The sequence below is a fragment of the Caloenas nicobarica genome, chromosome 31 (genome assembly GCF_036013445.1).
Source record: "Caloenas nicobarica isolate bCalNic1 chromosome 31, bCalNic1.hap1, whole genome shotgun sequence".
NCBI lineage: Eukaryota > Metazoa > Chordata > Aves > Columbiformes > Columbidae > Caloenas > Caloenas nicobarica.
This window is the reverse complement of record NC_088275.1, coordinates 3,074,487-3,091,779: the sequence shown is the minus strand read 5'-3', so window position 1 is coordinate 3,091,779 and position 17,293 is coordinate 3,074,487. Positions and strand designations below refer to the sequence as shown.

Here is a 17,293-nt window from a genome sequence, read left to right as displayed (position 1 = left end):
CAAGTGTCATTACAGAAACATTTGTGACACCATTCAGTCTTTGCAAAAATGTTCTGCTGTACCATTGCTCAGTTAACAGTTTGGTCCTGCTCATGGTAAGATATCATCCAGGATGGACTGTGGATGAAGGGAGGAAGGGAAACCAGAAGGCTGCTGTGTGATGCAACAAAATTTTAATGATAAAGATATGCCTATGTTTGCAAAGCAGGAAATCACAGAATACGAAAAAATTGTTTCCAGACAATTTCAGAGAATGTTCAACAAATGTCCTTCTCAGAGATACTACTGTCCTCAGCTGGCATTCTTCTGTCTGTTGTGCAATTAGTGGTGAAGATACATTCAGTATGAGTGATGTCCATATTGAATAGAATGCACCACATTGGTTAAAACAAAATAAAGGGAAAATTGGAACAGGCAACAATAGCAAAAAACAAACTAGAAACTGAAGAGTAAACAAAAAGTAGAAGAAAGATCAGAAATGCTAAGTGGCAGTAGCTCCATTGCAGGGATGCAGGAATGCTGAAGCCTCATTTTCATTGCTCTGCCTTCGTGTGTGGCTCTTCAGAGACCTTTCTGCTGCATTTAGCAGGGCCCACAGCTGCTGCGGAGGAACCGGCTGGAGCGGCGGAAGGAGTATGGGCCACAGTACCCACTGCTGAGTGTGGAGAAGGCTGAACTCCCATATCCATAGTGGGGCACATATCCCAGATAGCCCCCGTAACCAGAGAGGTTCCCAGAGCCATAGAGGCCCCCCAGGCCCAGAGAGCCCCCGAAGGCGGGTGCTCCGGAGGAGCCCACCACGGCTTGCTGGGGGAAGGAGCTGAGGATGGGGCCAGGGAAGGTGACGACAACAGGGGGTGGCTGGATCAGGGCTGTTGAGTCAGGGCACTGCCGGACACATGGCTCATTGCAGCTGTTAGCGATGGGCTGAGGACAGGCAATGCTGCTGACGGTGGGACACAGGTCGTAGCAAGACATTTCTTTGCAGGGATGAAGTTGATCCTGAAACACAAAGCATAGAGCTGCGTAAAAACAAAGCTCAAGATCTACTGGAACAATAGGTCATGGTTTGGTGCTGGGTTGTTGGAGAACAGGAAAAAGATCACCAGATGTATAAGTAAAATTGATGATGCTGTTCACAAAGTTTCCTGTCAGTCAGCATTGCTCTGATCTTCTCCACCCAGCAAGCCCTGCACTTGTTATGTCCACCAAACCTTCCGAAGTGGCTTTTTTTTTTTTTTTTTAATTTGTGCTCCCTCCCAGAGGAACAGATGTCAGCAGCACATTTTTTACCTCCCTGTTGAACACACCTTGAAAGCCAGGAGCTGCAGGAGTTACAGCAGAGCTGACCTCCTCATTACACCAAATGGGACAGAAGCAAGTTTTGATTTGGAAGGCACAGAATGGAGTTAAGAACTCAGCACTACTTTAGCCACATGTTTCCTCCTCGTTTCCACGTCTCTATTTCTTTTCAAGCTTTTTGGAGCAATATACTTTCATCTGTTCCCTTTCAGTTCTACATTCTCTTAATCTTTGTAACTCTCTGGTAATACCTCCAAAACATCTGGGCCTGAGGAGAGATTAATATACTTGATGTAATAAGTAAATGTATCCTATAAAATATTTCTGTCCAAATATTTCCTAGCATAGTAATGTAATTTCATAAAGACTGTGGAACAGGCTGGTAAAATGTAAGGAGCTTATTTCCTTCATCAGATAAAAATCCAGTTTGCAAACTACCATTTCAGCTAAATGTCTGGTCACAAAAGCTTGCGGCTTAGCATGTTTTCCAGTAAAAAAGAGGAAATATTATTCTGTTCATAAAGTAGTCCTGAAATGTTGATAATCATATCATTGAGTTCAGTGTAACTGAATAACTAATCTAGATCTGGATTTACAAACAGACATATGACAAAGACACTGGATCAGATCATCAGTCTATTTCCCTTATTATTGTCTCTAGTGAAAATAACTAGGGTTTAAAATAATCAGGATTTCATTTTTACCTATCCGTAAAGACTAAATACAAGCTAGGATTATTTTACAAAAAAATTCCGATGTAGATAATGCTCTCTCTTCAGCTGGGTCATTAAATAACTTAGGATATGGCCATGTCTTTCTGATTCGGTCATGAACTGAAATGGTACATGAATATTCTGCATTTTAAATCTTAAGCCATCCTGTATTTTCAATCTGCTAGCAGTACAAGAATGCTTAAATATGAATTACAGTGAAATAAATTCCCCAAACTCTGGTCTTGACTCTAAAAGCCTGCCTCTCTATATATATAAAAGAAGGGAATAAAAAACTCTACTGTAATAGTAGTGACCAATATTCTAAGCTCCACAAGCTCCATTGCAAAAGCATTCTGGCATTTAGAAAGAAACTAAAATACATCAGACTTACCTGATGTAGAGGACAGTATGCGGGAGAGAGAGATAGAATAGATCTCTGTACTTGCTCCTTTTATACAGTGTTTCAGATTGCCTGGAGGGTCTGAGCCACACTGTACACACGAAGTCTTAATCACTAACCAGCCCAAATTTGAAGCACATATAACTTCCCAAAGTGATGAAACCTTTTTCGCTTGCTGTTTGCAAAATCATCCTAAATCTCTGAAGAGCATGATATGCACATTCCAGCTCCCAGGTCTCTTTCATCTTGAAGCCTAATTGACCAGCTTTATTGCTGGTATCATTCCACCCTGCTCACTGTCATTGCACGAGGAATTAAACTGGTTCTGTTTATTTAGCACTTCCTCAATTAGCTTCCCTTAATGATTTTAATCGGAGCTATAACATGCTGTCATATACATGTTTGTACTTAAGTGCTTTAGATCTAGGCTATAATCTAACCTACTCACACATTTTGCAATGAAATGTTCAGTGAGGTGGAAGACACCTTTTGATCCTTCTCCCACCCACAGCCATACAACATGAGAGAGGTCCCATGCCCATGGTAATTACGGACAGTGTCTAATGGTCTTTGATTCAGAAATTGTGAATTTTCCTTACTGCTTCGGAAGACCAGCAGAAGACATACTATTTTAGTACCTGAAACAGTGTTTAAACTGAAGGCTAAAGTTTCTCTGAAGGGCTATTAATATTTTTTTCCTTATTTTTCACCTGGAATCTGAAAAGGCATACAGGTTATCTCACAAGTTCAGCAATGTAGAATGGCTTCAAATGCAGACAAATTAAGTTACCACCCACTCCATATTGACGTTGCATAGCTCTGAAGGAACGTATAACACAAGACAGCAGTGAAGCAGGTACAAATTTCTCAGTTTCTGTGTGAAATTATGCGTTTCTGTCCACCACTGTATTCATTCAATCTATATAATCTCTTTCTTTTTGTTCATATGGTGGAGTGTAGTTTGCCCTTGTATCTGCTCCTTCACCTTGCAGAGGAATTGAACCAAAGTTTCACCAGAGGATGTTACAGGAACAATTTTTGAGTGCTTCCTTCCCAAAATTATTGGGTAAAGTGGCACAAAAAGCGATGCAATTATCTGAGGAATAGTTCCTGCAACAATGATTTTTTTTTTTCTCTTCGTTCTTTCCTGAGTAGCAGGACATCACCTATGGAGTGCATATTGCTGCAGAGCCCAATTTTGACTGCTCAGATCTCAAGTGACTTGTCACTTGAAATTACTCAGCCTTCCTCAATACTTAGTAGGGAGGGACAAGAATTTCTGCAGGACAATTCATCCCATGTCAGATGCTTAACCTTATCAGAATTGGTATCACCCTGAAAACAACAATTTTGCTTTCATTGAGTATGGAGACAGACAACAAGCTTAAGTGAAACACACAGCTTTTAAACAGGGAAGGTTTGATGAGATGTGTCCCACTCGTATTCCCCCAGATTTCCTCATCTGCCTATGGATTGGTTGTTTGTTAAATAACAAATGCTGCAAAGTTTCTACCAGCAATTATACTTAAATTTTGAAGTTATTTTTTCCAGTCTTTAAGATGGCCCTAGGGGATTACAAGAGCAATAATACTTACAAAGCGTGTTCAAATATTTTGTGTGTGTGTTTTTAAGCACTTGCCAAACCCGTCTTGGTTTATGCATGAAAGGGCACATCATTATAGTAATATAATTATGCATTTGGATTCAAGCAGCTCAGGATTTTGAAACATACTTTTTAAATTGTACTGGTCAAGCACACTCTTCCCATTTCCTTCATCAGCTCATGATTTCTAACCTTAGAATTTCTGTGGATTTTCTTTTATAATTTAGGTTTTTATTCGTTTGTTTTTATGTACAAGCTCCTTCAGTGCTGATGTTGTATTAATTCACATCCTCTTCACTGTCTGTAGCACAAAAATCTGCTCATTCTGCCTCCATCCTCATGTTTCAAAAGCTTTTCCTAGGACTTGCATGGGCAGGGAAAAATTTAATTAAATATAACAAGGGAAAATGTAGAGTCTTGCATCTGGGCAGGAACAACCCCAGGTTCCAGTATAAGTTGGGGAATGACGTATTAGAGAGCAGTGTAGGGGAAAGGGACCTGGGGGTCCTGGTGGACAGCAGGGTGACCATGAGCCACCACTGTGCCTTTGTGGCCAGGAAGGCCAATGGCATCCTGGGGTGTATTAGGAGTGGGGTGGTTAGTAGGTTGAGAGAGGTTCTCCTTCCCCTCTACTCTGCCCTGGTGAGACCGCACCTTGAATATTGTGTCCAGTTCTGGGCCCCTCAGTTCCAGAAGGACAGGGAACTGCTGGAGGGAGTCCAGCGCAGGGCCACAAAGATGATTAAGGGAGTGGAGCATCTCCCGTGTGAGGAAAGGCAGAGGGAGCTGGGTCTCTTTAGCTTGGAGAAGAGGAGACTGAGGGGTGACCTCATCAATGTTTATAAATATATAAAGGGTGAGTGTCACGAGGATGGAGCCAGGCTCTTCTCGGTGACAACCAACAGTAAGACAAGGGGTAATGGGTTCAAGCTGGAACACAAGAGGTTCCACTTAAATTTGAGAAGAAACTTCTCAGTGAGGGTGACGGAACACTGGACCAGGCTGCCCAGGGAGGTTGTGGAGTCTCCTTCTCTGGAGACATTCAAAACCCGCCTGGACGCCTTCCTGTGTAGCCTCACCTAGGTGTTCCTGCCCTGGCAGGGGGATTGGACTAGATGATCTTTCGAGGTCCCTTCCAATCCCTAACATTCTGTGATTCTGTGATTCTGTGACTTTCCTAGTCTAAAAATATATTTAACAAGTTGCCTGCAATCTGTCTAAGAAACTGTTTGCCTTTGTTTTGACCAATAAATTTACCTCTGAAACATGAAGAAACAGAACAAGTGGGTAATCTGGGAAACCAGGTATGTGTCTGGATGATTAAAAAAGTACTTTACAATGTATCTTGTGATTTTCTCCCTGAAATGTTGCAGGATGGTTCTGTCCAAATGCGAATTTCAAGATCATATAAGGGTTGCTGATCTCACAAGAAAGACCCCATGTTTTGTATCAATTATACTTTATCTGGCATGGGTAAGGAAGGATGGAAAGAAAACCTGCATATGAAAGCAGATGGTAATTATGATTAACATTTGAGCCACCATAATTACGTCAACCAATAAAAGAGGTAAATAAGTGAAGCCAGTATATTTCCTCCTGTCATTCTAATGTATTTAATGGAATGTTAGCATGAATTATTCTTGCCAATTAAGTGCTAAGATGAAAGAAATATTTGTTTTGTAATTTGCATTTCATGCAGCGTGAGAATTTGAATCAACTAATAAACATAAATATTGAGCAAAACTGTTTCATCATTTTGAGGTGAACCATGTATGATAAATGTGGGCTGATGATGATAAATGGGAATCTCAGATCCTTTAGGTAGTTTGAGGAAATGTATAAGAAGTCCTTCCTCAAAACTTTCTTGTGCTTACTTACCTTGCCTTCCTCTTCCCAGAGCCAGCTATTTTCTAGATGTCAAAGTGTTCTTTTTCTGTAAATTTAAATTAGTCCTCTTTTGTCATTTACGAAGAGGCAATGTCATATGCCAGTTTTAAGGGCTAGGCTGGTATATTCCACAATGCATTGTATAGGAGCTGTCAGCACTCCACTGGTTCATATCTCAGGATTATCATCTGCTAAACAGATGCTGAAACACCAGGCTGTAGTCCTACAAACCACTCTGTACTCCTGCGCCAAAAAGGCCTCAGTCACAGCCATGTTTAAGAGAGAATATATCCTCTTCATAGTTAATTACTTGGTCTTCCAGCTGCTGTTTCAAATTAGTTTGTACAGAAGAAATCCAAAACTTGAAAGGGATGTAAGCAAAGCTTCCTTACTACAAAAAGGGTCTCCAGGGTGTTAGGACTTAAGTAAGCCTTTGGACAGTTCATTCGATAATGCATAGCATCAGGATTTTTACACTAAACTTCAGACCACATGGAACCGACTTTTATCAGAGACAAGGTATAATATCAAAGCAACCATTTATCTGCAGAAGCATGTGACCTTCTATATTTCTGTGTTTCCACTAAGTAATGATTAACCATCACTTAAAAATGATTTTGCTTGCAGGGTTTATAAAATTTGAGAAATCATGTCCTCATCAGCAAGTAGGTCTTGATGGAGTAGCTACAATTAGGTGGAATTATTCTGGAACAACATTAGTGTTGCGGAGGATTTGAGCTGTTTTTTCTTTCGCACTTCCATGACGTTGAAACTTTTCTTCCTGTTCCAGGGGAATTTGTGCTGTGTTACACTTAACACTTAGTCATGTCCACCATCAGTTGCAATAGCTGTGAGGAGCTGACTGCCCTGACCTGAGGCGAAGTGGCTTGGTTGCCATCCATTGTCATCACCTTGCCAGCCCAAATGCTTAGTTCCTTCCTTCAGGACAGCATAACAGGATCTTTGTCAGCACCGGTACTTGAGGGCTCCTTTTGTTATGGGAGCTTTTGTTATGGTAGTCTTTATCATAACAGATTTTCTTACAGATTTTGATGCGCTGGCAGCAAGTAGAATATCCCTTCTGGCTGTTGATTTGATACTGAGTACCATTGTGGAAGCTGTGGGTCTTGCTGGAATATCTATTAGATTTACCAAAGACAACTAAATGAAAATAAATAAAAAGAAGATTCATAGATTACTTTTCAGGTAACGAGTGCTGAGAAGTTTGTTGTGCACACTGTCCAATTATAGAGAGCAGAGCTGGGCATGCTCAGTAGCCCTTGATTTTCTTTCTTCATATTCTGTCTTCAGTTTCTGGTTTAATGTTCTCTGAACACTGTTACATTATGCTTAACCATACTTCTTACTGTAGTAAAATGTGTAGCCTAAGATCTTTTGGCAGCTGAACCACATAAAGAGAACTATATTGCGAGATAAACATCTGCTTGAGTCAGGAGATGGTTACATGCTTTACTTCTAACATAAAAAGATATGCCATGTACGGTGCACTACTTTTGTTCACTTTTAGGCTACCAATATAATATTTATAGAAATTCTATTTATATTTAATGTATTCATAACTTAAACAGAGTGAAAGAATTCCCAGACCCAGGAATTTAGTCAGATATACTGCAAAATCATGTAAATGGTTCTTATTGTGGTTTTGAACAAGTGTCATCTGCACACAGCCAGAATTCTGGAGAGTGAGACAGGTTAATAGCATGAATCTAGGATGATCTGTGCTAGAGATACACAGAATCTTAATTTAATATCAGTCATCAATCTACCATTAAGAGCTATGGTGGTGGAATCACTTGTATGACATTGGATTCAAAGTCTGCAGTGCAATAAGCAAAAGCTTAACTTTCAGAGTATGAACAGTCACTTTTAGTTCAAAGAATTATCTCACAAACACTTAAGTGAGGAGTCTAATAGAGTTATGTGTAAAGAAGGCTGCTGTTCACCTATGGCTAGCATGCTGTGACTGTTGCTGCAATTCAGTGGCAAAACAGGCCTAGCAAGGACTCTTCATGGAGACTTTCACTATGTGGGCAAGGTTTGCACAATGTTATTACAGCTATATGTATGACAATTTTACCCAGAAAAGTTGTCAAATTCAGAATGGATAAGAACACCAAACCACAACACACATATTTTAAATGATGTAACAGAATTTTAATGAAAATGAAAAGAACAGAAATATATTGCAGTATCAAGAATATATATCCAAGATGTCAGAGTAAAATCCATTTTCAAAGAGGCTCTTAAATGTCTCATTGCATCCAGTCACAAGTATGATAAAGTAGAAGATAAGAAGGAATTGAATCCATGAGGATATCAGGAAATAATTCAAAGGAAAAAAAAGGAGAGGTGCAGAGTGTGCAGAAGGTATTGCCCTGAGCAGGATTTGTGAGAGCTTCCACAAAGTTGTCACTCATCTGCTCAGAGGTGAATCTGTATTTTGTTTTTTCACTTGTACATTATTCAGTGGATTTTCCTGTTGTGTTTAGCAGGGCCCGCAGCTGCCACGGCTGTACCTGTTGTACCAGTAGGAGTAAGGGTTGCAATAGCCAGCACCATAGGGTCTACCATAGCCATACAGGCCCCTGTAACCCAGAGAACCTCCATAGCCATACAGACCCCCATAGCCCAGGGAGCCATAGCCCCCATAGCCATAAGCCCCATAGCCATAACCCCCATAGCCCCCAAGGACAGGTGCTCCAGAGGATCCCACAACAGCATCCTGGGGGAAAGAGCTGAGGATGGGGCCAGGGAAGGTGACGACGACTGCAGGTGGCTGGATCACAGTTGTGGAGTCAGGGCACTGACGGACACATGGCTCGTTGCAGCTGTCAGTGAGGGGCTGGGGACGGTTGACACCGCAAGCAGAGGTGGAGCACAGGTCGTAGCAAGACATCTTGCAGGGATGGAGGTAAGATGCAACACACACTGATGAGTAAATGAAAGGCACAATTTCAATGGAAAAAGAGTCTGCAAGTTGGATACATGGACTATAATAATGGCTTTGTCTTTCAGCTCTTGATTGTCCTTCCTTTTCTTCAGCATTTTTCATGCAACACTTCTCTCTCTTGTAAAATTAGCAATTTCTAGTTTGTACACTGAGCACTCACCTCTTCTGTGGTCTCATTTCTAGTTTCTTATACTTGATTTCTTTTTAAAAATAGTTCTTTGTTCTACCCCACTTCCAAACCCTGCAAAAATATTATCCAGCACTTTGCTTTGCAAATTCCTTCCACTGTACTTTGCAGCCACTCTCACAATTTCTGTGTCTAAAATGTCATTTCATGTTTGATTTACATTGGAAAAAAAGAAAAAGTAGTGCAACCTGACAACAAGCAAAGCTCATGTGGTAAATTATTGTGTAGCTGGAAGAACAACTCCGGCATATTGTCTTGCAACATGCTTCTAGAATCAATAGCTAAAACCATGCTTCTGGTATGCTGTGCCTGTTATAAACATGGATTAAGTAAGACATTCCCTACCCTGAAGTGCTTCCAAATAGCTTGAGAGTCACAGGGTGGGTGAAAAGATTATTTGTCTAATTTCCCAGGCGAGAAACTGGTATAGTCAAATATCTAGGGCTAGTTTTCTATTGCAGGTAAGTATGTCGGAATCTTCAGAAATATTGCCACCATAGGATCTGATCTAAGCTAAAAAAAAACCTGTGGAAGGATTAGGAATCAGTACCTCCTGTGAACAATTTTTCTTCACTAGAGTTAATAAAATATTACATTAGAAGAGACATCTGAAGGTCATCTAGTCCAGCTCCCTGCTCATACCAAGAACACTGTAAAGGGTAGGTTAGGATTTCCTAGTTTCGTCTCTGTTTTCCAATACTTTTTTAGACAACATTCCTATATTCTTTCTGGTTAAGCCAGTCCCCTTAACAAATACAGACATATACGTACACTTGAATAAAAAGGTTACATAGAAAATCCTTTAAAAATTCCTGGTGATTGAACAAGCCTTCTGCTGATGTTTTGGGAGCTGCTTTGATAGCTCAAGTTTCTATTAACAGTAAATGACCATTTTTGAAAAACACCAAATAAGAAAAATAAATTCATGGCAAAACAATCCAACATTATTAAGAGTTTTATAATACCGATGGATGATTCCAAACTTAATGAAAACCATCAGAAAGAGATACTCAAATTTTAGGAAGGAGATCACATAGAATGATACTTACCCTTTTCACGAAGCAGAATAAAGCAAGCAAGGTGGAATGAAGAGCCCTGGGTTGGGAGAGCTTTTATACAGTTCCTTAGATCATGGGGATCACCTAAGGTGCAATTTGTGCATGGGCATAATTGAGGCAAACCCAAAACTAATATGACACGTAGGTCCTCAAAGTTTTGCTGACGTATGTTTGTTGGTCTGAAGTCTCGTGAAATATGATAGGTGCATTTCATCACAGATGCCTCTTTCATCTGAAATAGTTATATGTCATATTCATTCTTGTTATCATTCCATTCACATCCTTGGCGTTACAACAAGAATTATGCTAACGCTCTTCCTTAGCTTCTCCATTATTAATGGCAAAACCCAGTTGCTCACTGCTTGGCTGTGGTCACTCGTGTGCAGATTTTTCCATTAAATCCAGGCCGTAAGATACCTGGACATAAAATGGAGATCATTAGCCAACTTTAGGGTCACCATTTTTGTCTTTAGCATTTGCACTCTCATCTAGTTAAGATGAGAACAGTACTACACCCAAAGAAACTGTAGGAAACACCTGATGGTCCTTAAATGATTTTCTGGTTTTTTGGTTTGTTTTGTTTTGTTTTTTTTCTCCTGAACACAATGCTGGCCTCATCTAATGAGCAAGGGACATGGGGAAACACCCTTTGCTTTCTTTGTTTTGCATTCAACCCTGGATTACTCTCCTTGTCCTTTTCTCAATCATTAGCAAGTCCTTTGGACCATCATTCTACTACCATGGAAGAATACCAGTGAGATTCTTAGCAGAGGGAAGAGATACAACCTACTTTTTAACTACTCAGATTTTTTCTAACAGGTCTCTCACTGTATTTCAACCCAGACTGGAGTCTAGAGGCAAACTAATACTTACGCTTTCTGTTCTCAAGATTGCAAAGCACTTTCTTTGTGAAATATGTTATCCACATTGTCCTGTCTCCTGATACAAGATGTTCAGGGATCTCTCTCTAGGTCCAGCTTCAGATCAGACAATATTGAAGACTCCTGAGGAAGGAAAATAAATGAAACTTGACTGGTGGCAACTTGCTAAAGCTATCTGGAGAGACGTCATGATAGAAACATGGATAAAGGCTCATCATTGATAGAGTTGTAACATCTCGAGAAAATAAAAAAGCCTTTGCATCTGTGGTCTGATGTGCAACTGAAAATGATAAAACTACACTGATTATGCAGCTTATGAAATGTCATATTTTATTTAAAAGTTTGTATTTAATTTTACACTTCTATATCAAGAAACCTGAAGATACACAAATCCCAAGTATTCAGCTATGAACTAATTATACCAAGGACATAAATACCTTGACTTACATATTTTAATGTGATGTCATTCCATAATTGCTAGGCACCTAAATCCATGTACATGCCTTTAATTGTAAGAATGCATTCTCAAACCATTAGTGGATAGTTTGCGGCATTTGAAAGACTTGCTCCCTGAAAGCTTGGAAATATTATTGTCCAAAAAACTTCTAACCACCTCAAAGGCTGAGAAACCCAGCTCATAATTTAGACATAATCTATGGCATAGAGTCTGCAGTATTAAAACAATACACCTGTAAAGAAGCAAAGAACCAGCCTTTGTTTTGCGTGGTGCACATCGAGTTCATAATTGTGCCCTGTTTGGAGAAACTGTCAGCTCAGCCCTGTTGTGGACTTATGGCTTGCGGCAAAAATAATGTACTATAGGAGGTCATGAATTCCTGAGAATTAAAGTTAATAATTCAAAGCACTTCTGTCACATTTCAATTTTTGCACCAGAGGATCCGTTTGTCCTGAAAAAACTTCAGTTTCCTCAGGCCTATTAAATATTCTCAAGTACCATCTTTGCACTGACATCATCAAACCAACAATATCTGGAAAAAGACTCTTTGGGATCTCTAAACCCTTTGTATCTTTAGTTAACTTCAGAAACTCATTCCATGTTTATCTCTTAAAAACACAAACAAGCCCCAGGAAGGTAAAGACTTTCTCCTATGTGAAATTGTGCATACTTATCCCCACACATTTTTGTAAGAGACTACAGCTGTTTCAGTGACTGATGGATGGAGAAACTGATTCAGCTCATACCTGCACGAAAAGAGTTCCCAGCACTCCCAGCCTAAGGATTTCACAATTTTTCTGCTCAAAGCTAAATCTCAATTTCTACATAAGTCCTATTTAGGGACTGAAGCACACCTCACAGGTGCCTAGAACTGCTGCTGCTCTTCAGAGATTAATTGCCCCCATTACAGCCAGTGTCAAATACTACTGAAAAACATCATTGACTCCCAAGGGTGCTGTGTCCCCCACCTGTGGGTGGGGAAGGTAAACATGCAGAAACCAGCCTCGAGCTTCCTGCATATTGCATTGATGGTCTTTAACTTCCATCCTGGCAGGCTGTAATGTGAATTATATGTACTTAAACAAAAATCCTGTCCATGACAGCAGTTTGTAATTCTGATAAACCCATGAGACACTCGCCAAGTGTTAATACAAGAGTCTCTGTCTTAATAATTTCTGTTGTAATTTCAAGGAAGCAACTGGACTAATGCCAGGCATTAATTTCCCCCAACAAGTCACAAGATGAAAGAATTCTCTATAATCTAAAGTAATGTTTAGGCCCTATTACAAACAAATTTGAAGGGACTCATAAACTCCAATGGTGAACACAACACTTTCATCATCTCAATGGGTTACACGTGTTTGAAATTGGGACAGCCAACCAATGTTGACCTTGTACCTCCACCTGCTCTGATATAAAAGCTCTTGTCTCTCATAGCTCTTCCAAACATTTTCCTTGACTTCTTGGTGACTTGGGTAAGTCTGATTCCTCTGTATCAATATATCTTTTTATCACTGTTTTCAGTTTCAGTTGATGTCCACCATCCATACTGCAGTGCCTTGGGACAGAGATCGTAATACTAGCTCTGGGGTGACAGATAAACGTGTTCGGTGTGTGAGGCACTGCAGCATTCTCAGTGTCAGAAACACTGGGACATGCATATCACTACTCTTACTTCAATGCTTTTAACCTATTCCAAAGATTGTATATTATGGTGTTCCTTGTTTAATAAGGGCATCACCACCACTGCCGTTCATGCAACCTGAGATGAGTGATGCATCTGAGAAAGTTGTGTGTTTTGTCATGGTACAGATGATCTTCTGGCTGTCCTTTACTTTCTTGCTTTCGTATTCTTCCTCAGAACCTCGATAAGGACTTGCAGGACATAATGAATGGAGAAGAGCTGTTTTCTCCAAGGATGATTTTACTGAGTTTAGAAGGGAGACTATAGGCTGAATTCTTGGGTTTACCAAGGAGTTCTAGTTTGTCCTGGGAATAATGATTTGAAATTAGTTTTTTGAAAGACATCAGGAACTAAACCACTGATTTGTATTGAAAACATCCACACTATATCCATACAGTGGCTGCATAGGTGAGAACTTGGATAATAACACTATCATCTATCCTTTATTGTCTTGTGAAATAGCTTTCTGAGCAATCTGGGCAGTGAAAAATCCCATAATCTATTGTTCCTACAACTCTCAGCAAAATTTAGATGAGTGGGAAGAAGAAGCTACTGTAATTAAGTTGTATATAAACTACATCTCATGAAAACCTGCTGAACTCAAATCCAAGTTTTCCTACTGACTCATCAAATTACCTTGGACAAAGTCACTTTGCTTTATCTGGTTTTGCTTCACAGTTTTCAGTTTTTATCTGGAAATACATTGAAACTCTTTGCAGGATATTCATGAGGGACAACACTTTGAGAGATAGGCATAGAGAATTTTTGAAAATCTGCTCTTTGAAAAGAGAGGATTATGAAATACTAAGCAAATAAGCAAAGTAGGGAATCAACTTATTTACTCAAAATCCTGTAATTTCACTTCCATCTTAATGTAAACTGTTGAACTTTGAAGTCTTTGTCTTCTACTTACTCTAATCATTAGTGTGTGTTGCAGCTTATCTCCATTCCTGCAAGATGTCTTGCTACGACCTGTGCTCCACCTCTGCCTGTGGCGTCTATCGTCCCCAGCCCCTCGCTGACAGCTGCAACGAGCCATGTGTCCGTCAGTGCCCTGACTCCACAACTGTGATCCAGCCACCTGCAGTCGTCGTCACCTTCCCTGGCCCCATCCTCAGCTCTTTCCCCCAGGATGCTGTTGTGGGATCCTCTGGAGCACCTGTCCTTGGGGGCTATGGGGGTTATGGCTATGGGGCTTATGGCTATGGGGGCTATGGCTCCCTGGGCTATGGGGGTCTGTATGGCTATGGAGGTTCTCTGGGTTACAGGGGCCTGTATGGCTATGGTAGACCCTATGGTGCTGGCTATTGCAACCCTTACTCCTACTGGTACAACAGGTACAGCCGTGGCAGCTGTGGGCCCTGCTAAATCCTACTGTATCTCCTGAATATGGAATAACTGGCAACTGAGAGACACAAGCTCAATCCACAGTAGTGATCCCAAAGAAGATGTTGTGGAATCCTGATCACTGCCATCTCACTGCAGTGGAGATGGAAGCGCACAGCACTTCCTTAATTTCTTCACCCTGTACTCATGGTCTTCTGGGCTTTTTTCAATCTATGTTATAATGGGCAAGATAAAACAAGTAATTTAGAGTCTCATAAAATGTCACTTCACTGTCCAACCAAAGAAGAACAATTATGGAAGGAATTGCCTGCTCTTGATATTCTGCAATGCTTTTCTGTGAATGCTTATTTCTCATTAAAGTGATTCCAGTCTGTACAAAAAAAAAGATATCAACTTTCAGTTTTAATTTCTGCTGCTGTGGTTATACAGTTCTCATCTCTGTAGATGAAGAAAACTCAAATTCTTACATAGGATAAGGTTTAGACTTCAAAATCACAGCTCAAATGACCCAGCTATCAGTGAAGTCAATTACCCTTTGTTACACTCAGTGCACATATTTGAGAGCAGAAATCCTCCCTCCTCAGCTGGTCTGGGTTAAGCTGATAACAGAATGTTTAGAAAGAAACTACCCTAAACCTCCTTCCCTTAATAAGCTGTTGGAACATCCTCCCTGATTATAGCAGGAGCAGAGCTGGTGGCTCAGCTGAGGCTGGATTTAAAGCAGATCATGGGGCAAAGGGCAGAAGCTGAGGTCCTCAGGTGGGAGGGATGATCCTGAGTGGGAAGAGATTTAGGTAGGTGGGGAGACAGTGGTCAAAGAGTATTGGCATGGGTCTGTAGAGAGGGTTAGAAGAGCTGCAATGGGGAAAGAGCTCTTCAGACATGTGTGTAATGTCTAATGGGCCTCTTGGACAAGGAATATCATGGGAGAGGCTGAAAGCTGGAACTGCTGAAAATGGGAGTTTCTCTTCTGAGATCTTTCAATGCAGGAGGAATGGAGAAACACAACAGTGTTGAGGGTATCTATACAGGATTATGATTTTTTTCTATCTTTTAAGCTTTCCAGGCACAGGTACAGCAGGTAATGTCATGGCAGCTGCAGGCCCTGCTAAACCCTACAGAAATATTCCCTAACTAAATAATGAATGGTAAATGCATGACATAACCTTGATCCTCAGCTGAGCTCCAGAGTAAGGGGTAGAGCATCAAAGGCTTCCACTTAATACTGTGGAGTCAGAGTAGCTCCATATGTTAGACTTCTCATTTCCTTCTCCATTTGTTTCACCTTCTCTTCCTTGCCCCTGCCAGTGGCTAAATGTGTAACTCCACCATCGTCCCAGAGGGCACTTGCTTCTTCCTGAAATGGCCACCACCTGGGTGAAACCTGAAAGAACAGGTCTCCTGAAGACAGGTGAACAACCTTGCCTGCCTCTGCCTTACGTGTCCTTCTCCAGTGGGTGTTTTCCATCCCTTGCAATAAAACAAGCTTGTATCCAACACCTGCTTCTTTGCGTTTCCTTTCAAAGCCATGCATTGGCTGCAGGACTCCCTCGCCCTGCATGTGGACCCCACCAACTGGGCTACAGTGGTCTCTCAGCCGCAGCAAAACCAGGCTGAGCTGCCTTTAGGGAGATCCCACGGCACTGGCCATATGCAGTTGCACTGCTAAGAAACCTATCTGCCCAGTCTTTCGTTGCTACTGAGTTGAAATGGTCATCTCAGGCCTCCCCTATGATAGTTATTCTAGCTGTTAGAGTTCCAAGAGTTAGTCCATCCTTTTTTTCACTAGTTAATTTAGTGCTGGAATTCCTGTTAATTTTATATCTTCCCAGACAACATACTATCATCAAACTGTGTTCAAAGACAAGGTTAAAAAAAAACATGGCCTGAAGTTCTATCAAAGCATATTCTAAAAAGGTACAATAGGAGGAAGGTAAACAATGGGAAACAATTTTTAAGATATTAATCTGATGAGCAAAGATCAAGCACTACCTTTTTTTTTTTGTTAATTACTGCTGTGATAGCAGTTGCCTCAGGGAAGTTTTGGCTGAGTTTGCAAGTCAGCTGGGCAAAGTAAAAAGAATATGAACTAGTAGATTACAGAGGATTTACCTCTTACTTCACCAAGACTCTTTCGAAGAAAATCTCCATATATGAATATACAATTTCTTAATCTCAACCCTCTATCAGTGTCATGGAATAGCAAGTCCGATTTTAACAGGTAATTTCACTGCCCTTCACCCCCACAAATGTAAGTGGATGTGCCAGATGTCTGTGTGCGGTAACTAATAACAAGTTGAGAATTAGTCTCGTGAATCTTGCTTTCATTTTAAGAAAATACTATTTTATTTTTACTAATTAACAAATACTTAATGAGAATACCAAAAAAAAAAAAAGGGCCGTTCACTGAAAAGTTCTCCCCTCTCTGCCTGCTTCACCTTTTCCTTTCCAACACTGCCCGCCTTTATGGCCTTGGGCTATTTGGGAAAAGTCTGTGGGGGTATGCAAAGGGACCGGAGCTTGCAGGGCGAGTAGAGTCCAGCCATTGCACAATGAGCACCTGGGATGTGTGAAGAGCCTAAATAGCTGATGTGGAGAAGAAAGACTCCTGCTTTTGTGGCACAAGGAAACAGCTCTCTGTCCCTGCTGCTGCTTTCCATTCTCACATGGCTTGAGGCAAGGATGCTGCTGCTGTGAATTCCCAGTAGCTGAGCAACCAACCTCCTGGTTTTCCTGCATCAGCCCTGCACCTTCTTGGCTCAGGTACCTCTCCTGTGCTGAGAAAAGCCCTCTTTCCTCCCAA

General features: G+C 40.9%; 3 protein-coding genes across 3 annotated transcripts; 1 reads left to right on the top strand and 2 right to left on the bottom strand.

The window, feature by feature from the left end:
• Positions 1-582: 582 nt before the first annotated feature.
• Positions 583-978, bottom strand: LOC136000005 (scale keratin-like). Its single transcript, XM_065653643.1, has one exon. The coding sequence runs from the start codon at positions 976-978 to the stop codon at positions 583-585; it is 396 nt and encodes a 131-aa protein (XP_065509715.1).
• A 7,433-nt stretch (positions 979-8,411) lies between these two features.
• Positions 8,412-8,822, bottom strand: LOC135999969 (scale keratin-like). The gene has a single exon (XM_065653567.1). It carries the CDS (start codon positions 8,820-8,822, stop codon positions 8,412-8,414), a length of 411 nt encoding a protein of 136 aa, XP_065509639.1.
• A 5,278-nt stretch (positions 8,823-14,100) lies between these two features.
• Positions 14,101-14,511, top strand: LOC135999970 (scale keratin-like). Its single transcript, XM_065653568.1, has one exon. The coding sequence runs from the start codon at positions 14,101-14,103 to the stop codon at positions 14,509-14,511; it is 411 nt and encodes a 136-aa protein (XP_065509640.1).
• The last annotated feature ends 2,782 nt before the right edge of the window (positions 14,512-17,293 follow it).